The sequence below is a fragment of the Ambystoma mexicanum genome, chromosome 3p, assembly GCF_040938575.1.
Source record: "Ambystoma mexicanum isolate Mex_15411 chromosome 3p, UKY_AmexF1_1, whole genome shotgun sequence".
Taxonomy (NCBI): domain Eukaryota; kingdom Metazoa; phylum Chordata; class Amphibia; order Caudata; family Ambystomatidae; genus Ambystoma; species Ambystoma mexicanum.
Genome location: NC_090925.1, coordinates 1,085,161,019 through 1,085,185,917, shown reverse-complemented (window position 1 = coordinate 1,085,185,917; position 24,899 = coordinate 1,085,161,019). Strand labels below are relative to the sequence as shown.

At 47.5% G+C, this 24,899-nt stretch overlaps 1 protein-coding gene across 1 annotated transcript in view; it reads right to left on the bottom strand.

Moving 5' to 3' along the window:
- LARS1 (leucyl-tRNA synthetase 1) overlaps nucleotides 1–24,899 on the bottom strand; it is an 860,995-nt gene that overhangs the window by 429,145 nt on the left and 406,951 nt on the right. The window contains exons 17-18 of the mRNA XM_069652446.1: nucleotides 6,849–6,914; nucleotides 6,683–6,765 (exon numbers count right to left, since the gene is read on the bottom strand). Coding sequence (XP_069508547.1) covers nucleotides 6,683–6,765; nucleotides 6,849–6,914 — 149 coding nt within the window. The remainder of the gene's footprint in view (nucleotides 1–6,682; nucleotides 6,766–6,848; nucleotides 6,915–24,899) is intronic.

The following is a 24,899-nucleotide window of genomic DNA, read 5'->3' as shown; positions in this document are numbered from 1 at the left end:
AAGCCCAGCTGGGATACAGAGGCAGAACACAAAGTCGTACGTGCGCAGCACCGGCCCTCTGCACTTTCGGAGCCCCGGCAAGAAGAAGTGAGGAAGACGGCGAGTCCCACCGACCCATAAGAGCTCCTGCTGCGACCCCTTTCTATCTGCCCACACCGCTGCATGCCCTTATATACCTGGGCCGATTAACGAAGGGCAGAACGCGCACTTGAGAGGCGCCCTGGCCTCGCGTGGCCTGGGGGCACAGATCTGGTGAGTGGCGCTTCTCACGTGCGGCCCCACAGAGACCAACGCCCTGAGCATCACTACGCCCCAGACACCCGAGCCATATCCTCGGTTGTGGGGACGCGGAGACCCACGAAACGACCAAACCTGGGCTTTAAGGTCCACGCGATAGAATGTGGCGGTCCGGGTGAGAACATAAACCCGCGCCGTACCGTTACTCCTCAAAACGCCCATACTGTGCCTGACTGGCCAGCGCAACTCACCCCTAGGTAGACGCATCGGAAAGGTAAGATGTGCTGCCCAGAGCGATCTAATATTCACAAGTCTGACTCTATCCAAAGATCACCATGAACTTCCCCCCATTGCTCACACCGTGCTGGAGACGGGAGATGTACGGAGGGCCCAGCTGCCTCCCAAGTACATCGGATGAGACAAGGACCACATTCTGGTGTAATTGGACACACCGTGTTGAGCAATCCCCGGGGTTTGTGAAACCTAGCAGTCTGACTAAGGGGCAGAAAGCTTGAACGTAGGTGCAGTACCCCTGGGTGCCTCTGTGCACGCATAGAACCTTTCCGGAAATCATTCTGAGGCCCCCTGCCTCTCGGCCCCTACTGTACCTACACATGTGCTAACACAGACACTGAGAAGATATGACCATACCAAGTGCAGGACAGCAAAGCGAATGCTCACCCGCAGAGTGGAACAGGAATACGACAGAGAAAAGTATACAAAGGATTAGGTCCTGCATCACGAAAGATAACAGAGCCGCCCAACCTTGCATGTGCACGACTTATGTGGATTGAGGGGCCTGAGCAACAGGACTAAATGAAAGCCGAAATCTCCCTGCAGAGGGAATAAACCTGCTTCTCGTGAAACAAACAGATTTAGTGAGAGCATGACAGGATCAAGAACGTCGGAGACGCCTTATGACCTCAAGAGTGCTTTCGACTCATCAGATGCAGCGTTAGATGCTCGGTGAGCAGCGCCACGCACACTAACCAAAGGGTTGGGCCCCCTGAAGTGGGGCGTGTGCCCTCCCCTGGTATTCTAGCAGACGTGTGGTACCAGTAAACAGCCCTCAAGGACCCCTGTGACCTAACAGAGTTTATGCCTGGATAACACTCACCTAAACCGTCACAGAGACCCTGTGAGTGCTCCTTAGGGACAGGGACCCCCATTTTCTCATGGTGGTGACACTCCTTCTCCCAAACAAATCAAATGGGAACAACTTGATCCGGGTCTATGACTGTCTTGGAAGGGTTGGGCCCTAACAAAGTGAGGCATGTGCCCTCCTCAAAACCCCGCTCCTGAAGAGGCACAAGACCTGAGCCCACCGCCAGATAAAGGTTTAACTTGAGCTTAAGGACAACAACATACTGTACGAGCTGTAAGTGAACCGGAGTGCTCAGGCTGGTGTGAAAACGCCATAGAGGTATCCGACAACCTATCACCCGCCAAACCAAACACGACCGACACATGGACACTCGCCAAAAGCTGGCTAAATACTGTGACACCCCGCACCACCCTGAAACAGTCTTCTGCTTGAAATCAACGATGGCAGCATCAGAAGCGGAAGCAGCCACAACCAGAGCTGACGTGGCAGCCCTTCTCAGTGAGATGAAAAGCATGAGGGCAGATATTGGGGGAAAAATTGACAGAATAACGCATAGAATTGACAAACTTGAAGAAAGGCTTGACGGAGTAGAACATAATCAAACCTCCCTCGATACCCTGGAATCCCAAATGGACCAAAGGATGGCAGACAAAGAAGCCAGAGAAGACGAATTTTGCCTGAAGATGGACGATTTGGAAAATCGTGAAAGGCGACACCACCTGCAGATCTTCGGCATACCGAGCCGAGAAGAAGAGACCGAACAGGACTCGAAAAAGACTCTCCACTCGATTTTCAAGACTATATTCGATGACGACACGGTGGATGAACCAAAGATTGACCGTATACACAGTGCGGGGGGAGCGAAGACAGTTCTGGTGCGGTTCCATAATTACGCTGATAGAGCAAGAATTCTTGACAAGGCCAAGAGCACCCCTCAACTCCATCTCGACACAGCAAGAGTGAGGATTTTTCAAGATCTATCCTCGCTCACCCTTGCCATGCGTAGAATGTCCATGCCCCTAACCAAATGGCTTAAAGAAAATGGCGTCCGCTACCGCTGGGGGTACCCATTCTCCCTCATGTTTGAATGGTAGGGAAATACCGTTTGAATACTGAGAAAGACATACAGAATTGCACAGCGGACTTGTTGGGTAGTCAGACCAACGAACATAACCTGGAAGGGGGACGTGAAGAGGACCGACATTTGCATATCCAAGGACCGAGACGAAAGAAAATCCCGGGATCGAGGAAATATAGGAGGATGAATGCCTTACCAGGTGCAGAACTCTGAGGGGGATGGACACCAGACAGCACCGAATAGTGGATATGCAAGTTCTAAGGGTAATTGGTGTCATGAGGAGGGACACCCGCAGGAGATGAACAAGTTACTTACCAAATGGTAAAGTTCTTTCGACTGGATGTTCCTCCAACGTATTCCACATCTTTGACATGTAATGTCCACAGCTGTGCTACTATGGAAATTTTTCGGCAGAGGGCGTCCTGCGTCGAAGGCATCAGGTCGATGTCCCTCAAAGGAATCCAACGAGAGCGAAGCCACGGGATGTTGTAAATAGGACGCACAGCGCCCGTAGCCTCAGTTTATGTTTTTTGCTTCATAACGTGTGACATGCTCGTACACAATGCCTGCTTGACTGCACATAGCCTTGAGGGAACGCAAGCTGCAATCGCATGGGAAATTCTCCAGAGAGGCAGGCCGGGAGGGTGATGTGGAATACGTTGGAGGAACATCCAGTCGAAAGAACGTTACCAGTTGGTAAGTAACTTGTTCTTCGAATGGATTGTGCCCTCCAACGTATTCCACATCTTTGACAGACTCCCAAAGCAGTATCAGAAAGTAGAGTAGGATGAAGAATTTAGCATACCCGATCAGATGGCAGAATAAAGAACCGCTTTAGCAAAGGCCATATCTTGACAATGGAGCGTATCCAGGCAGTCATGTTTGACAAAAGTGTGGATAGAAGCCCATGTCGCTGCGTCACAAATATTCCTAATAGGAACTCCCCGCTGCAGGGCTGTGGAAGTAGCCAAGCCTCTAGTGGCGTGAGCTTGCAACCCCTCAGGAGGGTCCTTGCCCACCAATTTATAACATTTAGTAATGGTGAGGATAATCCACCTGGACAAGGTCTGTTTAGTAACAGCCTGGCCCAATCAGTGTTCAGCGTACCCCACAAAGAGTTGATTGTCCACTCTAACCCTGGACATCCTAGAAATGTAAAAGCTTAGAGCTCTCCAAGGGTCCAACCTATGGAGTTGCTCCTCATTCTTCCCAGGATGAGGAGGAGGACAGAAAGCAGGAAGTGCCACTTTCTGGCTTAAATGAAACTCAGACACTACCTTAGGTAGAAAGGATGGACGTACCCTCAGTACAACCCTATCCTTGTGGAACACAGTAAAGGGTGGCTTAGAAGAAAGTGCCTGCAATTCACTCACTCTGCGAGCGGAAGTAAACCGTAACCAAAAAACCCGTCTTGAAAGACAACAGTCTCAAAGTACAAGAGTGCAACGGTTCAAATGGAGCACCCATCAGGAATTTCAAGACCAAATTCAGATCCCATACCGGCACCTGAAACGCGGACGGCAGGGACACATTAGTGAGCCCTTTTAGAAATTGGAAAATCAAAGGAATCTTAAAATAAGAACATTCTTCAGACAAGCGCTTGAAGATAGACAGCGCCGCCAGGTAACCTTAAATGGTACCTACTTGAAGACCCCTGTGGGCTAAAGAAAGCAAGAAAGACAGAACCATGGGAATGGAACACTGAAAAAGGATCAACACTGTGTCCTCTGCACCAGTCACAAAACGTACCCAACGGCAACGGTACAGGGATTTAGTTGCCAGCCGCCTGGCCGAAAGCAACACCTCGATCATGTCATCCGTGAGGTCCCAATCCTTATATCTCAACCTTTCAGATACCAAGCATGAAGGTTTAAAGTCTTGACCTCTGGAGGTAGAACCTGACCCCCCCCCGACCCTCCATTCGCGCGCGCGAGAGAGAGAGAGAGAGAGCAGATCCTCTCGGTAGGTAAGACGGCGTGGAGGGCAGATGGACATTTCTAGAAGGTCCGGGTACCATGCTCTCCTGGCCCAATCCGGAGCAATGAGGATCATGTGGCATCCGAACCTCTGCAACCTCAGGAATGACGGGGATAGTAGGAAACGCGTACAGAAGTGGGAATGACCAATCCACGACAAACACGTCCCGTAGGGCTCCTCTCGGAGGAAATTCCCTTGAGCAGAATCTCTCGCACTTCCGGTTGGCACTAGTCGCGAACAAATCCATTTGTGGGGTTCCCCAAAGGGCAAAGATCTCCAGAAGGACTTCCTGAGCCAACTCCCACTCGTGAGAGATAGTGCTCTGCCTGCTCAGAGCGTCAGACACCGCCACGTTCTCCTCTCCGGCAAGATGAACTGCTGAGAGTGAAATACCTTGCTGGATTGCCCAGAACCAGAGATGCATCGCCTCTCTGCACAACGGGAGTGACCATACCACCCCCCCCCCCGTTTGTTGAGGTAATGCATGGCCACCGTGTTGTCCATCATGATCAGGACATTTTTTAACCCTCCACAGACGGCAGAAAAGCCTTCGGGGCAAGCCTGATGGCTCTCTGCTCCAAAAGGTTAATGTGGAGTTTGGACTCCAACAGAGACCAACGACCACTGGCAGTCAGATCGTCGGCATGAGCCACCCATCCTGTGAGGTGTCCGTCACCTCCGGCCAAGGTTGCCAAAATGGCTCCCCCTTCATCAGATTCCTTTCATTGGCCCACCACAGAAGTTCCTGCGAGACCGAGAACGGAACCTGAACGGGATCTGACATCTTGCCAGAGATTGGGACCAGTGCATCTTGAGAAACCATTGCAGGGATCTCATCCTCAGTCTGGCCTCTGGCACCAGAAAAATGCAGGATGCCATGAGGCTGAACAACCTTAAGAATATGAAAGCCGGAAGACTCTGGGCATGTTGACATTTGTCCACCATCTGTACAATGTGTTGAGCCCTTACCTTGGTAGGCGAGCACTTCCACAAGTCTTTAGCTCACTATCACGTGTCTGGGGTTGCTGTTGGTACTCTTTTTCAGAGGGGAATTTCCTATAATTTCAGTGCTGGACTACCCCAGGGCAGGACAAAGAGTAATATGTTTTGGATAATTCTCTTGTGAAAGATAGTGAGCTAAAGAATCTGGGTAAGGCTCATGTAACCAAGACTGATGTCTGGCAGAGAGACTCCCAGGACCCCCATTGTTAATTTGCACTGAAGAAGGGGTCAGCACAGGCAGCAGTTACACAGCAGGCATCTCCGGTCACTGGAATCAGCTACAGCCATCTTCTATTCTTCTTCCTCATCAGATTCAGCTCCAGTGGTTGACTTGTCTTCAGCTTCCAGATCCAGGCAATTTATCCAGGAACCCAGCCAATCAGCACACATGCTACATTCAAACACTGAGGGGCAAAGGGCTGTCGAGTTTGGCTCCTCCCTCGTTTCCTGTCTTCGCAGACACTCTGGAGCCTCGGCGGGCTACACAAAACAAACCAGGACCTCCTCCTCGTCCCAAGACAGCAGAAGAACCAAGAAAGGACAGGCACACAAAAGAAATGGCAAAAAAAGAAAGATTCCACCAGTCAAGATGTTCTAGATGAATGGTGACCCTTCTGTGCATTACCACAGCTGGTTTGCCAGCCTGCGAGTAAAAAGAAAAAATAATATCACACAAAAGTCAGTAAAACACGTCCACTGCCACCAGGCATAATTGTAAGCTTGTCACTGTAACAGATATGTTACAGAAGCAGTGAGAAACGGTATACAGAGTAACCCCCCAGCACTCCACATAAGGCAGAGTGTGCTGGACTCACAATATAAAATGTAGAGAGGATAAAAATATCTCTCTACCCCTGAAAACATGTATTCTGCAAGATAAGTAACTAACAGAAAAGTTGCAGTAACAGTGAGAAAGGGGATACTATGCATTTCCTCAGCACTCCGAATAAAGTGGGGTTTACTGATCTCACAATGGGGATTGTAGAAAGTCACAAACCTAGAAAAGCCAGCAAAATGTACATACACTACCAAATGTGGTAAAAAGTGTACTTACTGCCATAGTAAGGCGGTCTTATCATTTTGGAATATGTGCATTAAAAGTATTGTACAGTATTCTGGGTATTTTTTACCAATATACAACTGGCGGTGCCTTGTTAACCTTCCCAACACAAGTGTAATACGCTTAAGTGAATAGAAACATAAGTTGCAAGGTTCTGATGGATTTTCATATCAAAATGGAAGGGGGAAAAAAAAAGAAAATTGGAATTATGGATTTTACCTACCTAACCCATAGGTCCTGGAGCAGGCATGTTCTTGAAGCCAGCCGAGGGTCGCCTCAAAATTTCTCCTAGTCTCCTCACAGAATCTACAAAGAAGAACATAATTTACTGCAACAACATGGCAATCGCACACCACGGATAGCCCTCAATGGAATGTTTCAAGGCTTACGTCTCTAAGCTCTTCAGGCATTCAGAGGTCTGCTTCTTCCACTTCTCTTCACCATAGTCCAGGTACCTATGAGAAGGTCAGGATGATTTCAGTGATAAAACTAAAATGCACTAAGCAAATGCAGAGGAAAGCAATTCGAATGTTTCGTGAGTGCATGCTGACAGTCACATGCCCACCGCAGCAGATAACAAACTAAGAGACTACAGATCAGAGTTTGAAGTCTACACATGGCATACATAACCTTTCAATGGAAAACGTGATTCAGTGTGAATTTTACTTAATATGAAAAGCCACTGCAAAGCACCGCTCCATAAATAAACTCAATACCAGCCGCACACCTCACAAGCCAAGAAGGGGGGCCAAGGTGATAAACCGTTCTTCACCACCTCACACTGTTTGTTAGGGAGATTTCGGCATAACCCTCTGGTGAGGGATCTGTAACAATCTACCCTAAAGGTGAAACCGAGTTCCAAACACAAAAGATAAAACAACCTAGTTTACCGAAGGTAGTTGTGGTGGAACATCCAGGGGAGGGAGGAGGACTGATAGGGAAGCACAGCACATCAGTACGGGACTGATTTACATTGACCGATTTTCTTTTGATCGGAAAACCGGCATTGCAAAGGTGTTTTTCTCTTAAGACCTTTAAAATGCGGTTTTCTTTTTTTTATATTTAGGTGGTTTGATCCCCCTGAACCCCTCCATTGTTCCTCCCCACCCCCCACCCTCCGCACCCCCAATCCCTCAAATCAAAACACATACAAAATATACACACCAACACAGACGCACCCACAAACCCCCATCTCTCAGCCCCGGGCCTTTACCCCCTAGATCCCCCACTATCCCAAACCAAAACACATACACACACACACAACAACACCCACCCCACACACTTACCTGTTCTCCTGGTCCTGTGCTTCCAGGTCCTGACCTGCCCGTCAGCCCCTGCGCGCGCTCGTGTGCGGCAGGGCAGTGGCAGTTGGATTTTGAAAGACTGCTCCGGTCACACAGCAGTCTTTCTAAACCGGTCTTCTAGTAAAACAATCTTTTTAAAACAATCTTTTCACTTAGGACCCGTCCACACATTTAACCAAAGAATACACACACAAGTGTACTGAACAAATACACACTTAATATTTATATATTTATACACGTTTTTTTTTAATCAACTTTATTTAAATGTTTTCAAGAAGAGTATGGAAGAATACAACAATGAATACTTGGTACAATATAAACAATACATCTTTACAATAGTAATCAATAAGTTATCTGTTATCCTGTTAGGTCAACTAGAAGTGTGCTGTCCCTTTTTTCCATTGACCCATTTGGGCAACATTCTTCCCTCTAAATCCATGTTAATACAACAATAAGATCTACATAAACATTGGAAAAGAACATAGAAAAAACATTTATACAAGTTTAAATAAGTACTTATGCCAGACATAACACATTGTAAAATACACAGTTCATTTATAAAAACATTAACGGCCAGTTAGACCTAACCCTCTCCTAACACTAAAATGTAAGTCCGGTCACAGATGGCACAAGAATCACTCCGAATCCCAGAGGCAGTTTAAGGATTTTTAATAATCTCTTTGTGGGCCCCAGGGCCGTCCCTTTCTCTCTCCTGCAATTTAGAACATCCTCCCTAACCAGGTCTCCCTAGCTCTTGTTAATATAGACAGAAGTTTGACCCCTACTATCTAATTTTCTGTTTTATACTAGGAATGAGGACCTAAAGACAGATCTGCCTTCTCCAACTAAACTCCTTGAGGGACTTCCTAACTTTCCCTACTATAACCAGTTGTTAGTGTTCTATTGGGACTTAGGACTTGTGCCTTACAGACACTCTGTTAGATTCAGTCCCCATCCTGTCACACTCATACTTTCCTCTCTGTTTACTACTCTTCCCACTCACCACCCACTTCTCCTCACTCTTCCCTTCCATCTTCTGTCCCTCCGATTTCTTCCACTCCTATGTCACACCTCCACTCTTTGATGTTACTCCTTACTCCGGTTACTACCACTTCCTCCTCCTCCCCCTACACTTTCCTCTTCACTATTATACCCTCCTCCAGACTACTACCTCCCCCACAATACTACTACGTCCAAATACTACTCCTGCCTCCCTCTACTAATTCTGAGGGGTCAAAACGAGAGCCGGACACAAGGTTGTCATGTTTTTGTCAAAGATATTTATTAAATTGAAATGGGTTGGGCAAATGCCTTTCTGACCCTATTCTAAAGAGGAGATTCTCTACCTGTGGACAACAACTAAGGAGCCTGTCTGTGTCAGGATGTCAATAACTGAAAAGCCATCCTTGTGTTCAAAGGATCCTATCCTGACCCTCACACTACAAACAAAACTATCGGAATGTGCAGGGAAACATCTTCAACTTGATACTGCAAAAAGTGTTCACAACTGAAGAAAGAATAGTGCCAACAAAAATGTTCTCCAACTGTCACGCTACAGCCGTTGGAAGCTCCAGTGAGGCTGCCTCACTTTACCAGTGTAGACGGTCTAGTTGCGTTGCAACTCGCTTCAGTCAGACCGCTTTGGTCTTATTACATTTTCGCAGTGCCTTTCCTTGTTTATTTTTCCTCCTGGGCAGTTACTCCTGTATACTGCCCCTTATTTCTGCTTCCCTCATGCTTTTCCCAGACTTCTCTCCCTTGCTTTTTCAGGTTTTCGCTTTTCTACTTTTTGGTGTCCGCCTCGTCGACTCCAGCCCCTCCTCTCCATTCATACTGGAGCCGGCGCGGTCTTTCTTTGACCTCCCCTTCTGTGGATTCCTTTATCTTTCATGCCGAATTCTGTGTCCCTCTTACCAGCTACGCGGAACCGGAGCTATCAGCCTGTCTCCGATTCGCGCGTGCGTGTCTGTCTGTCTGTCTGTCTCTCTCTTCCTCTTCCTCTTCCTTTTCCTTTCTGAGCCAGTGCATTTAAGCTCCCTCTCGCCTCTTTTGACGAAGCTGGAGCAGTGTTCTATTTCCATCTGGCTAATCCAGTCTCCAGTGTCTCTGTTAGGTGGACAGTCTACACTGCTAACACTGCCTGCCTTGGTCTTTCGATTCACCCTCACCTACACAACAATCTCCAGTGTCTGAGATTGCAGTGATTCCTGCTCTCGCCTTTTTGGGAATCTCTGATGTCTTCGGAGTCCAATCCAGCCTATCCAGCCTTACGGGCCTCCTCTTCTGGTCACCAAGCACACCTATCAGCACAAGGTTTTTTCTGCCTACATAGGATCTTTCCCTGTTTTAGGGGGCGGGCTCCTCTGGGTTCACCTGACCGCTGTCCCTAGCACAGTCAAGGTGGCCTCGGGTAGAGCTCACCCCTACCTCCACGAGCGGAAGAAAGAAAAGAAAGCCAAGAAGAAAGAAGACGACAAAGGGACCACCAAGAAAGGCAGAAGAAGGCAGAAGGCAACTATACAGGACAGCTCTACAGAAGACCCAGGTGAGGAGAGAGTCAGGGGGAGGACCCTACAGACACTGACACCAACGTAGAAGTCTTTGGATCCAGAGGTTGGATCCTTCCTCTGGATTCTTAAGTAGGATAACAACAGTCTTTTACTAATAGTTCATTTGTATCTTGCCTTGATTGACAAAGTTCCTGTTTAGGCAGCACATTCTCTAACAGTCTTTCTTTAAAGCAACTTTCTCCTTGGTTTCGAAAATACTGTGCCCCATTACAAGTTTGCCGGTCCGGAAACAATGATGCTGGTAAGTTTACCGGCACTGTTGTTTCCGAATCGGCAAACTACGTGTCTGCCTGCTGGAGCCGCCGTGCCCGTCAGGTCGGCCCCTGCCTAGCACATCGGCCACGGTAGGCAGACTGTCGCGGAAGCACCGGCACTGTGGTGCACCGTGGTACCCATTCCCGTGGGGGAATTCCAATTTAGCGGCTCCTGACTATCCGGACCACCAGGGTTGTAATCCGCCAGTGTTACCGGCAAGTCAGACGCTGGTAAATATTTACTGGTCCAGCGGCAACCCGCCGGTAATACCGGCACGGTTACCCCCGGACTCGTAATGAGGCCCACTGTCTTTCTTTAACACTAATCGCTCCTTAGTTAAAATAATTTTTTTAAAAAACACTGCCTTTCCTTTACATTCCTGGAAGCTTTGCTAATTGCCTGGTATACTCCCTGCCAGGTTTCTTTATGCAACATCAATTGCCTGGTGTACTCACCTGCCAGGACTTATGTGTTTTCAATTGCCTGATGTCTTGCTTGGCCAGGGCTTCTCATGTGCTTCAACTGCCTGGTATCCTGCTGTGTTTAAAGACTAGGTCTTTTTTCTCTCCTTTTCGGAAATTCGAATCTGGGTGTTTTGCATTGCTGTTGTGCTTAAAAACAAGGCCTTTTCCCACTCCTTTTAGGAAAGTTGAATCTAGTTTGCATTGTGGTAACTGTTGTACTGTCTAACGTGTCTCATTAGGCTCTCTCCCACTCCCTAGTTCCCCGCCCCGCTGGGAGTACCTTTGTACTGTTGGGTGTACCCGTTTGCCCTCTGTGTGGTCCCACTGTGTGATGCCCACCAGCCCCTCCTGCGCATCCTGTGCTGTGCATCCCTTCTCTCTCTTGCACTCCCTCCTCCTCCTACTTCCCCCTTGCACCCTCTATGGTGCTCTACATCTGCCCCATCTTCTCTAACTTCTACTATATCTCCTACCCCACTCACTAAGTCGGGAAGGAAGAAGTTCAAGACAGACATCCTGGTCTCCAACCCAGGCCTCCCAATCGCCAATACCTATATCAGTGCTTCATCCAGACAGACTCTCACCAACATCCTCTTTGTCGTTCCCTCCCCAGACCTATGGACCCCTCATATGGTCTCTGTTCCCTCTCCTTTCTCCTCCCCCATTAATGGTGGCACTCGGTGGGAGGACCTCTTGGCCATACTACCACTTCTCCAAGATCATCATTAACGTCTATCTGAAAGGCACCGTCTTGGTCCAGGGCCCTCAGGAGGACCTTTTCGATAGGCGTCCCCCACGTCTTATCAACTTCCTTCCTTCCTTCTCCTGCTACTCCTAATAGCACCTCTCTGGCTCCTCCACCATCCCATCCTACCACCGCCTTATGGCACCCCCCTCTTCCTCTCTGCCTACCTCATTCTACTACCTCTGCCCACTCTCAGGCCCGTCTACCACTTTCGCAGGGCATACCTAAAGCCTGTACCCCACCACAGAAATCTTTCAAATGTGGCAACCTGCTCCACCTGGCGACTCAACTCTCGCTCTGCTGTCAAACATTCCTGACATCTGCCATCTCTTTGAAGAACTTGATCTGGATGCCCTCGCTCTAACCAAGAAATGGTTCACGGTCAGCTCTGTCACACAAGTTTTTGACAGTCTCCTCCCTGATGGCTACAAGATCCTCTCTGAACCCAGAACCAACCGCCCCAGAGGGGGAATAGCTCTGATCTTTCCAGAGTGGGTCCCTTCCGCTGTCATTCCTACGCAGGCCAACTCCCCATTTGAATGTCTGGTCTGCAGGCTCTCCTGGTCTCCCTCTACTGTGGCCACCATCTACAGGCCACCTGGCCAGGTTGCCCTCTTCCTCTCAGAGCTCTACCTCTCAACTTGTCCTTCTTAGAGACCCCAACATCCATCTGAATGCTTCAAATCTCTCTTCTGGGCTCTTCCGCAACCTCTGCGACACTCTCTCTCCTTCCATTCTACCTTCTAGTCCGACACGCTCTTCCGGGCATAACTTAGAAGTTCCCATCTCCTCAGACATCCCCTCTCGAACCCTCTCACCACTCCTCTCTCTTGGACTGACCACTTTTTGCCTTCCTCCCACCAGACACACACTGTCTCCCGGGCTAAGCCAACCCCAGCTCTGCCGCCTACCTTCTCGGACATTCGGCCCATGAAACCTGTGTCAGTGGATGCGTTTGCAGCTACTTTCTCTGCTCCTCCCACACCTGAGGCTGACTCACACTCTGACACAGCCCTCTCTAACCTGCCTCTTTCTATATCCACCACTATGGGCGCCCTTACCCCTTTCATGAGAATCCGTCTGAAGCCTACCTTCAAGTGGAACTCTTAGTATGACTCCGACCTTGCCACCCTGAAATGCAAGTGCGGGGTGGCTGAGAGGAAGTGTATGGCATTGGGCACATCCCCTGACAAACTGGCCTACTGCCTACTCCAAAGGCAATACAGACTATGTCCTGTCCAAGAAGAGAGCGCACATCTAGGCCCGCGTCTCTGTGGCCTCTAATAACATGGCTAAACTCTAAAATCTGCAAGGAGCTGGCCAATCCTTCTGCAGTCTCCACCTCTCCTGGTCCCTCCCAGGCCCGCTGCACAGCTCTTGCTTCTCACTTCACCACTAAAACTCAGGACATCCTGTTCTCCCTCTCCTCTTCTTCTCCCTCTACAGCTCCCTCTCCTTCTCCCTCTTCCTCTCCAGTCCGATCTATAAAAGTGTCGTCCCAACAGGTGCTCCCCTGCTCCTCCAGAACCATCATGGACCACATTGACACCCTCGCTCCAGCCTTGGACGATTTCTGCAATCACTCTTTTGCCGCTGAAACCTTGCCCTCTCTACTCAAGCACTCCCTGGTGCAACCCCTCCTTAAAAAGCCTTCTGCTGATCCTACCCATCTGGGAAACTATCGCCCAATCTCTATCACTCCTTTCCTGGGTAAACTCCTGGAAAACCTGCCCATCTCCCAGCTTACTCTCTACACTAAATCTGTTGGTTGTTTCCATGACCATCAGTTTGGCTTCAGAGCAGCCAGAGGCAAGGAAACTGCTCTCCTGAACACCCGTGAAGATCTGCTCACTAATCTCGATTAAAGTCTCCCTTCTGTCCTCATCCTCCTTGACCTTTCCTCTGCCTTTGACCTGGGCAATCACACCATCATGATCAATCGACTCTGTGAGAACCTATGCATCAGAGATCAGGCCCTGGAGTGGTAGTCCTCCTTCCTCCTGGACCGACCCTCCCAGGTCCAACTTGGGTCTTTTCTCTCCACCATCTGTCTCCACATTCGTGTTCCCCAGGGCTCTAAACCTCTCACCCAGGCTCTTCAATGTCTACTTGGCCCCTTTGGCCCACCTTATTTCTACCTTCTTCTCTAACTTTCAGAGTTATGCGGATGTCGCTCTGCTCTCTTTCAGGCTCCCATCAGCCTCCTCTCCTCTATCGCTCATTCCTGATCGTCTATCCCTGATTCAGGATTGGTGCGCCTCCAACTATCTGCTGCCTTAATGCCAGAAAGACTGAGATCCTTCTCATTGGTACCTCTCTCACTCTGGCCGCCCTCCTTGGGCCCTCTTACTTCACCTTCCTGTGAGGCAAAAAACCTTGGTGTCATCTTAGACTCCACTCTCTCCTCACATCACAAGCATTGGCAGGAAGGCCCACAACCAGCTACACCTCCTCGAGGATATTCTTCCTTTTCTTACTTTCCCCCAGAAGCTCACTGTCTCCAGAGCCCTGGTTCTCTCCAGGCTGGACTGCTGCAACAGCCTCTTTCTCAATCTGCATTCCTCTACTCTCTGCCATCTGCAACTAACCCAGAACAGGACTCCAAGACTTTCTCTGCCTCGAGCCCAGGGACCATATATTTCCAGCCCTGACATCTCTCCACTGGCTCCCGGTGGCTGCAAGGATCACATTCAAGACCCTCTCCATCGTCCACAAGGCCTTCGGGGGCCAGGGCCCACACTACATCCAACACTCTCTTCCAATATACCTTCCTTCTCGAGCCCTTCGCTCAGCTACCTCAAACTCTCTAAGGGTCAGACGCTTCTCCAGGCAGAGAGGTGGGGGTAGATCTCTCTCCTCTGCAGGTGCCTCCCTCTGGAATGGCCTCCCTGCCCTTCTCAAACTTGGGCCAGAACACCTGACGTTCTGGAAGCAGCTCAAGATGCTCCTTTTCTCCTCCACTTTCTCTCTCGCTCTCCCCTGCTGACCTACCTGTCTGCTATGCCGACTGGCTACCTGGTTACCCACAGTCTTACTGGGTACCAGGCTCCTCCATGATCAGCCTGCCCTTCACTGCCTCCAGGCCTTCCACACACTTGGGGGCTGTAACAGTAACCCCACAGTCCCCTGCCTCCTTGCACTTACCCTGAGCCGCGCTGCCCTGGCTGCACTTACTTATAGCAATGCTGCCTGGACTGTACTTCCCCCTGCCCTCTCCCTGGCACTTCCCTCTCCTCCCTTCCCCCTGCACTTTATGTAGTCGCACTTGCAGATTGTTTGTCTTGTCCTCCCTCTGCTCCGATGCATTGCTCTTGGTTTGGCATATAGGTTTGCGGTAAGGTTTGTTCAAGACTTGCCCCACACTTGTACTTCATGCATCCATAGCTCACTGGGGATTGTACTTTGCCCTTTCTACATTCAAACAATCTTCTCATAGCATTAATAACAGCATTACTTTCAAAATGCTGTTGGCACGATCACTAATGCCCCGGGGGCCCCACTGGCTTTGGGTACACACACCGGTCTTATCCATTGCCTCTGGTCCGGTTTGCAGTTCTGGGGCATGTTACTTTCACCCACTTCCCACAATGGAGTGTGCAGACATTGTTCTGGTTTTCTTTGCGGCTGCGCAGTCACAGCGGGGTGGAAAACGCTGCCCTCTCAACCAGTACGTTCCCCGTTCGTGAGCCTGGGGACAGGAGCTCACATTTTCTCCTGCACTGCCTCTCTGTATAGTGCACTCACCGAGTATAAATGTCTCGCGCACAGGTCCCTTGGAAAAACAACTAGTCTGCATATTGTGTTTCAAGCTCTTGGTACCTTGTTCAAACTCCTGCATCCTCCTCATCTCACTACTTGAGGAATTGAAGTCTACAGTTCTTCTTGGTGATTTTACTTAAAGGTATTTCAGAAAGAAAAGGTGTTGTGTTGGAGCTTTCTGTGTTTGTGTCATCGGTGGGTGTTTGACCAGAAATATATAAAGAAGACTTTTTCTTTACTTCTTCTACAAGGGGGGACAACCAGTTGACAATATGCCATTAGGGTCTCAGGTATTAATGGGTCTTTGTCATGGAAAAAGGTATTGGGTATTAGAGGGTCTTCCTCATGGGAACGAGGGAGATTCTGCACATCGTCCAACGAAGTCATTACATCTCCCCGGTAGTTATCTCTTCCCATGTGATCCTCCCTCAAAGTAGCCCACAGGGTCAGGATTAGGTAGTGGCTGACGCCCCCTGGCCACATGGGAGGAGGTCACCGCTGGGGAATCTGTGAGGACTCCATTGGATTCATCACATACTATGTAACCACTCTTCTTTTCACCCGATACCATGGACTTCACATTCACTCCTTACAATCCTTTGCCTTACCACACTAACATGCACACTCGCACTGCAGAACCACTTCCACTTTTTAGTCAATACCTCACCTGCTCCTGAAAACGACCTCCACACACTGCTGCTCCACCCTCCGGATGGTCTATTGCACCTGCACTTGCACCTCCTCCAATTCTGACCTCAGCTAAATAATGCACACTTCCTGTTTCCTCCTTATATGTGCCCCTACGCTGCTGATATTGGTATACTGTCCCTGACCAATCTGGCCCGATCTTCCCAACCCGCAGTATAATAGAAAAATTAAGTCATAAGTGGCTGGCTAATCCCCACCCATTTTTACAGCACAGGTCCGCCACGGTACAACAATGGTGGCCCGGGAATGCAATGGTTCGAGTTTGTGTTCCAGGGACCGATTCCTGGTGTCCCTGAGGTAGGGTCAATGGGAAAAAGGTTTTGATGTACCCCTTTCATCCCTAGTGGTTTAGGGATTGTCCAAGGTCCCAGCCTGCACCACCATCTACACTGAAGCTCGAATCTTGACCACGAAAGATGCATCGAACTAAAGGCACTTTGGGTCACCTCAGCTGGATCAGCAATGTCCTCCAGGGTTCTTGTCCTATCCTCTTTGGCCATTCAGAGCCATCTGCATACAATTAACCTTCACTGCACTGTGACTTCCACAGTTCTCTGATCTCCATAGCCGGAGGCTTGCCGACTAGCATTACGCATAATAGGAAAGCAGTTGGTGCAAGCTCTGCACAACCGTGACTTGTACTAATTCTGACTACTGTTTGCAGCCCCTTCCCCTCATAACCATGTGTTAAAATGGATTTATAAATTCAGCCATGATGGTCAGATTTTAGGAGGCCACCCTAGTTATGGTGAACAGGGTGCTCTGAAACTTTAGCCAAACCCCAATCAAGGTAGAGTGGAAAGCAGACATGGCTTACTCTCAGGACAGTGTGAATGTGGTGAGGGGCCCTCAATGAGTACACACAAATTAATGCACAATAATTCAGCTTAGATGGTGAGTTATAAAAATAAAGTCATTTATGTAGGCCTTTAGAAAACATTGAAAAACTAAACTAGCAAGTATCACACAGTACTGTACAATACAAATATATACTCTCACCAGTATGTTCATTCACAATACATCAGATAACTAGCCATTTAACACAGGTTAGTAAAGCAGATGTAGTTCACATGATGAGAACCAATCACAAGTTCAATTCCCTATACTTTAGACGTCCAAACCCTAAGATGTATGAGGCGTAGAACCCAAACGTCAGAGGTTCCAACACAAGGATTCTCACAGGTATGTACTCTAAAGGGATGCAATGGGCTTGTGATGATGATTCAGAATAGTTTCAAACTATTTAAAAGTTCAACAAAATGTACCAGAAGACACGTAAGCTCCCCCAACTCTTCCAGACCTAAGGATAGCCCTGGGGCAGGATACTTGACACAGGTTCGACGACCAAAGGCAAGTATGAGGGAGATAGGAGACAAAGGGATTTTTTCCTAATGTTATACTATGGAAGACAGGAGGGCACAGGCACAGCTATGCTTACTTAGCCCCCCTGTTTCCGATTTTCCTAGGGATCCCGCTGGGTCGACTGGGGGTTGCTGAGAGTGTGGTCTTCCGTCCTGTGTTCCAATGGGCGGCACCCAGGTGGTTGCAGGTTTGAGGATTCTTCCGGTCGATTGCAGCTGCAAGATGAAGAAATACGCATTTCAACGATGCAGCCCTCTTCAGGACCCATTACAGGATTAAGGCAAGTTCCAGTGATGATCACCATTTGCGGGCGCCGACAAAGAAGCTGCTGGAGACGTAGCCCACCATGCAGTCCAGGGACACTTCCGAAGGCTCTAATCCTCGAGAAGGCGCCGAGACTAGTTGGTCCCATTAGTCAAAGGGCTGAAGCACTGACCAGGGTCTTTGGAGACCAGGCAGAGGAGCGAGGCATCACCGGGAGGGTCACTTGAGGGGTGGCTGGTTCACTGCAAAAGTCATCCGTCCTCTGTCCATCAAAGTTCTCCTCTTCTTAGAAAGATTATTGGCTGATCTGATGAACAGCTGCAGAGATCCTCCTCATACCTAAAAGCCAAGCTGGAGGCAAGTCCAAGACCACCAATGGGAATGATCTGCACCATTCAAACAGCCAGTAGTTGTCCAATCATGGACAACTACTGGTTTCAAATCCACCCCCAATAGCAGAATTTCTAGCACCAGTGGACTGGGACCTCCCATCCCCCTTTCCTCGGCCAGCCGGCCACCCACACACCCACATACACCCAAACCCACATCCCACCTCCACCCAAAATCAGAGCAAAAAGAATGGGGGTCTATATTAAACTATGGAGGAAAGGTTACCAAGAAATCTTCCCTAACACCATCGGCATACCCCTTCTTGAGTTATCCCATTGATTCATATTGGTACTTTGACAGGTACTGAAAAAATTACCTAAAATCACTGGAAACTGAATACTTTCATGAACTTTCAGGTACTTTTTTAGAAGTAACTACCCCCCAAAGAATCTACCCTAAAAAGCTACTTACCTGTGATGTATTGAATAACCATTTTTGACAAAGCTGTATTCGCAGTATATTTCCATTACTATGCTGTAAGCCCATTATGTTCATGTGTGAGGTTATAGCCTGTACCTTCTTTTCCTCCAGAGTATAGCCTTGATTGCTCATCCAGGATTACCCCTTGGAGTCAGACATTATATATAAATGCCCGGAAACAGTGGTGTATATTGGTCATCCTAATCCTTAAACTTGGGCATCTAGGAAAATCCTTTGAACACCACTTAAGAATTGCGCTGGAATCCGGCTTCACACAGACACAAAATATTTGTTTGACCAGGACGCAGGTGGGGACACTGGGTGGCAGACAAGAGCACAGGCTTGCATACTGAAGCTCGGATTGCAACTTTAATACAAATTCTATGATGAGGGCTTGAAAAGATCAACCAATAATGTTAGGCAAGATTTCCTTGAAAATTGTAGGTCCGACAGAACAGTCTGGCTTCTTTCTTCAGAACGCAGGGGGATGGTTCTAAAGTACAGCTTATACACACTTTGGCATTTAACAAAATAACATCTACAGTATATTATAAATATACATGATATATGAACTTGTGCATCAGGAGAATAGCTCAAAGGCATACGCTTGACTTGGGAACACAGGATGATGCAGTGAAACACGTGATCAATCCCCGCTCGAGTGCTTATAAGTCACAGGATTCTGGGATGAAGCACTATATAAATCGCCAATAATAAGGAAATCGCTACACTTAAGTCTAACTAACAGCTTAATTAAACCATTCAACTAAGACAGTACAAGACTCCACTCTTAGTATAAGGCTGTACCACCTCAGTATATGGTAGCGTAGACAGAGCAGCCATGCTCATCTTATGAGGGAGAGAGGGCTGTAGGAAATTACACTGAACCTGTATATAAAAAATTAAGGTTTATTTTTAAATACAAGTAGGCCAAGTTAAATCTTGGGGTAAGTACTGGTCATAGAGTCATAAACACATTTATACAAACACAACACAATGCTTACTGGTACACAGATCAAAGCACAAACCTTGTTTAGAAGACCTAACAGTAATTTTAGGGAAGTCAGACCTTGTCAAACACATTTATTATAGGCCACACCTATTCATGGGGGGAGCAGGGGGTTGGGGCTGGTAAAACCATTAGTTACTTTTTGATGACTTCACAGTAAAGTCAAGGGTAGTAGACCCTTGTCAATTATGCAGTGACGCTCAGCAAAGACATCACATAATCAACCAACCCTGTAGCCAGGATACTTTTCTGAATAGTGGAACACAGATTCAAGGAACAGTATATACCTCTAATGACTTATGATAACACACAGTTCTACAAGGTGAGTAAGACCTTTGGGTGTAATATACAATTACAGTTGCTTTTCAGCTCAATGGATCACAGTCTAAGATAAGCAACAACTTTTTACACTAATTCAGGATGCACCAGGCAGACCAAGGACAGCTACACCTAAAGAACACTTTCCAAGAATGGCACACAGCTATTGTAGCCAGGTAAAAACGAATGTTGTAATATACTATTACAGTTGCTTTTCAGATCAGTGGAACGCAAATTGAGGTAAGCAATAGGATGACACACAGCTAACTCAAGATAAGTAAAACCTAGATACTTTTTAAAGGCGCTACCACCAACCTAAAGGCAAATATAACCTAAGGCAGACGTATTCTAGAAAGGCTAACAGCAAGTGAGGAGAAGCAAGACCCAATTCTGGCACTGTAAGAAACCTGACAGTATTCTCCCCAGCAGACAACATGACTCCCCTATTCAGGTGGCAAAGGAAGGGCTGACATGCTCAGATTCCACCTCTAATAATAATAATAATAATTTAGCATTTATATAGCGCTACGAACCCTCAGGTATCTGAGCGCTGCTTATTATTACCCACAGTGTGTGGTGCTCTAGGCACGAAAGAGCGAGAAGGGATCACCTGGATGGGGAAACCTGGGGTTATGTTCGGGGGATTGCCCCAGGTGAGACACGTTATTACACCAGAGACGAAGAGGACGAAGTCCCTGAAGCCTTCATAGGTTGTTCTGCATCTACCTCTCTTCCACCCAAAGAATTTGCCTTACCCAAATCCTACGACCCTCCATATCTGGCAAATCCCCTAAGAACCCAAACCCTGTTACACTCAAAAACCACAACTCCCAGAATCCCTGTTTCTGTTTCCTATCTGAACACTCCCAGTCATTCTTCTCCGATTATGGTTTTTCACACTCCGAATCTAGTTGGGCCAAACACTAGCGTTCCCACAATCTCCCCTGTTTATTTTCCGACAATAATCCTGGTCATTCCTGTTTGTTCCTGTTTGTTCCATAAGCCCTACCAATCTTTCCCTTCTAAGTTTTCTATTACGCTTCGCCAATGCCACTTTTAATAATAATGATGTGCCAGCATTGGTGAAGAAGGTGACGGTCAGGATTATAAAGACTGCAAGAATCTAAGACCCATAACTAATTCACCATTTCTATTGAAAATGATTGATAAGTTTGCTACTATCCAGCTAGAAGAATATGTGGAAACTCAAGAAATCCTGCATCCGAGACAATCAGGATTTAGATCTCCCCATGGTACAGAGACTATCCTTCTGAATTTACAATCTTGGTAAACTCGAGGAGTATGGAGGGTACTCTAAGGGAGCGTTTGACTGGATTAGGTAATTTCTCTCAGAGAGGAGTTCTAGAATAGTCTGGGGTGAGGCATGCTCTCAGTCTGAGGTCATCAAATGTGGTGTACCACAAGGAGCGTGTCTATCCCCGATCTTGTTTAATGTAGTTTGCTGCACATTATGTGAAGTTTTGGATGCACTGGGAGTGCCCTTTTCCAACTACGCAGATGATACTCAGTTAACCCTGGAAATGAGTGCTGTATATGAAAAAGATTTAGAAAACATACAAAAAGTGTATGAGGCCATACAAGATTGGATGATCTCAAATGGTCTGTTTAAATGCAAATACGACAGAATGTCTGATCTTTGGATCAAAGCAGTCGCACGCTAAACTCTCCACCATGTATGAGGGCTTCACTATAGAAAATCATTATATTAAATCAGCACTCAAGAGAAAGGCTCTGGGAATAACCTTGGAACCATCGATGGGCTTTGAAGCACGTATATATCTATAGCTAACTGCACAACATTAGTGAGAGCAGTTATTATCCTGAGATTGGACTACTGCAATGCCCTTTTTTGCAGGAGCAAGTAAGGGATGTGTAAAAGGATTGCAGATACTCCAAAATGAGGAGGTGCGGATCATCAAGAGGACCAGAAGACAGGATCCTGTCTCTAAACATAGAAGAGAGCTACACTGGCTTATAGTAGAAGCTAGCATATTTTTTAAAATAAACACTATAGTTCATAAGTGTTTATATGGGAAAGCACCACAATGTATAAAAGAAAGACTGACCCTGGAAAATGTAATCAAAATTACCCGATCTAAGGACTCGATGCGTCTGACACAAACGAGATGTAAACGAGTATGGGGTAAAAAACGGGCCTTTGTCTAAAAGGCAAGTGCAATGTGGAACATACTAACCGTGGAGATGCGACGGAACGAGAATAAATCGGTCTTCAGGAAAAGCCTTAAGACACTGCTGTTTGCTTGGATTGTTGTTTGTCATCATGTTTCTTTGTTCTGTGTCGGCGCTCTAATGCCTGCGGGCTCTGGCGCAATATAAACCAATAAACATAGAAAAAACCCTTTCCCCTTTCGGTACTGTAGAACCCGTAGAAACTCGAACCCCCTCTTTTCCCGACACAAACACTTTTTCCCAGCCAACGCACCATAGAACCGTTTACCTGATGAGTCCCAATACAAGGGTCAGGCAATTGGCCTTAATCACACACACCTGAAGGCCCTTTCCCTTCCCCACAGGGATAAAAGGTGAAGCACAAGAGCACACTATGAGCAAGGCAGGCTGCACATTCAGGAAGCGAACACAGCACAGCAGTTGAAGAGGTGGAGAAAGACGGTGCATACCGAGAGGGTGACAAGGAGAGAAGCGTCCTTGCCCTTTCCAACCAAGGCCCGTGAAACCTCTGAAGAAGGAATCGTAAGACCACGAACAAGAGCCAGCGTGTGTTGCAGCAGATGTCAACAGTACACGAGGCCCTCCTCTGCTGATAACCAAGCCGGAGAGAGACACTCGTCTCAGTGGTACCAACTTTGACTCCAAAGAGAAAGAAAGCCAAGCAGTTCATCACAGCCGGTGAGTGAGGGGAGTGTCAATAAGAAACCTAACTGTGTTGAAGTAGCAAATAGCTAATTGAACCGTAAAAGCTTAAAAGAACTAAGAGGAAAGGGGGAAAGCCAGCAACAGAGGAGTCCGGCACCACGTGGGTGCTCACTGAGGAAAATCTGGGTGATTACCCGATTGTTGAAACTATGATAACCAGAAGTCCTTGGGAAAGGCGAGAAGGGGGTCTAAGTGGTCATACAGGGGTCTTGTAAAATCCTATATACAGTCGAAAGTCTTTGACCGACAGATGATTGTGAAGTTAAGGGAAGTGAATCCAACACCATAAGAATTGAATGAGAAAGGCATGTTTGACAAGGTTGGCAAGAGTGAACCCGAAAGAGGGATGCTGATAAAAAGGGACAAAATCTAAAGTCCTGAAATACAATACAGTGTGTTGACAAGAGTGAACCCGACTGAGGGATGTCCACAGTGTACTATTTAAAAAGACATTAACATTTGAGAAAAACCAAAAGAAGGTTGTGTTGAAAGCCATGGTGAACCCGGCGGAGAGAGGCTACCAATTGAGAAGGGTTTGAGCCCAGAACAGGGCGACACAGGGGTGAAAAAGGCAACACCCAAAGTATAAAAAGAGGGAAAGCCTTTTCAGGCGTATGACAAGCCAGACAAAGAGAAGTGATATTCGAGAGGGGTCTGAGCCCGGAAGAAGGGGAACCCAGTGTTGAAGAACTATCACCCTAATACAGAGAAGATATTTTTTGTTGAACTTTTGTTTTGATATTTGAACCTGACAGACCCTCGAAAGCAAGAGAAGATAACTATCCGAGTTTCTGGTGTCAGTAAAGAGCTTTCAAAGGATCTGCGCCCCTAAGAGTGGGTCCAGGCAAGACATCCCCCAATGTATCTGTGAAAAATAACTCTTTCTTTATTATTTAAATACATCAGGCCCACAGCGGCAAGAGACTTTTTAAAAAAGAGACTTAACCAGCGAGTGCCCTGATTGTTACTACTTCAACTAGGGACAAGGTAAAATAGTTATCTAGTCAAAGTAAAAATGCCTGGGCATGACAAAGGTCAGGAAGATTTATCATTGATATGAACATCTTACCTAACAATGACCCTTAAGAGGAAGAATGCCACAAGGACTGAAGAATTTGAAATGCAGTGCAAGTCGAAGTTAGGGGGTTAGTGAGAAGGGCTGCAGGCACAGCCCCCAGGGATGGAAGATCTCAATTGGTAAAAGGAATGAAGTTAGAAAACAACCTGGATGGAGACCAGGTTGCTGCAGGAGGTCAAGTAAGTGCAGTAGCCAGAGGTGCAGAGGTTGGTTCTCGTGTTGGGATTCAGTGTTGTTGATGGGCTGGTGGTTCCTATACTATGGTCTGCAAGCATTCTCTGGAGATGGCTGGGCGTGTAACAATGTCAGGGATGTTGAGAGAACCACTGTTAATATAGTTTGTCTTTCTGCAACTTTCCTTGATATTGACCTTAATGTCTGCTTTCTGCATGGGACCCGAGTGATTTTTGGGCTGCATGCGGCCCTGCAGTCAGCCAGTGAGCCTCGTTCTCCCCACCGATTCCATGTCCCATGGCCTCTGTAAAGTTCTAAATCGGAGTCCAGGGGTCAAGATAACTTATCTCTTTACACACCCCTAACCTTACTAACTTGCATTGGGCGTAAAGTGCTTAGGGTAAAAGTAGCTACCTCAACACGCCAAACGCAGTGGAGTCTGGGTCAGGAATCCCCTCTTAGGTCACCTAGGGCCAGAGGACTGGTAGTCTATCCCCCTCCATAGATGGGATAAACCTTTTGAACCTTTCCACAGTCACTTTTGCCAAGAATCTGCTTGATATGAACACATGCTTGCAAAGAAATGAACTACAACAAAGCTAGAGATGTACTTCTAAAGTGGAGTCCTTGTTACCTTAGTATTTTCTACACTACTTGAGGATTTCTGAACTGTTCTTAGCCTTTTCCCCACAGTTATAATACCC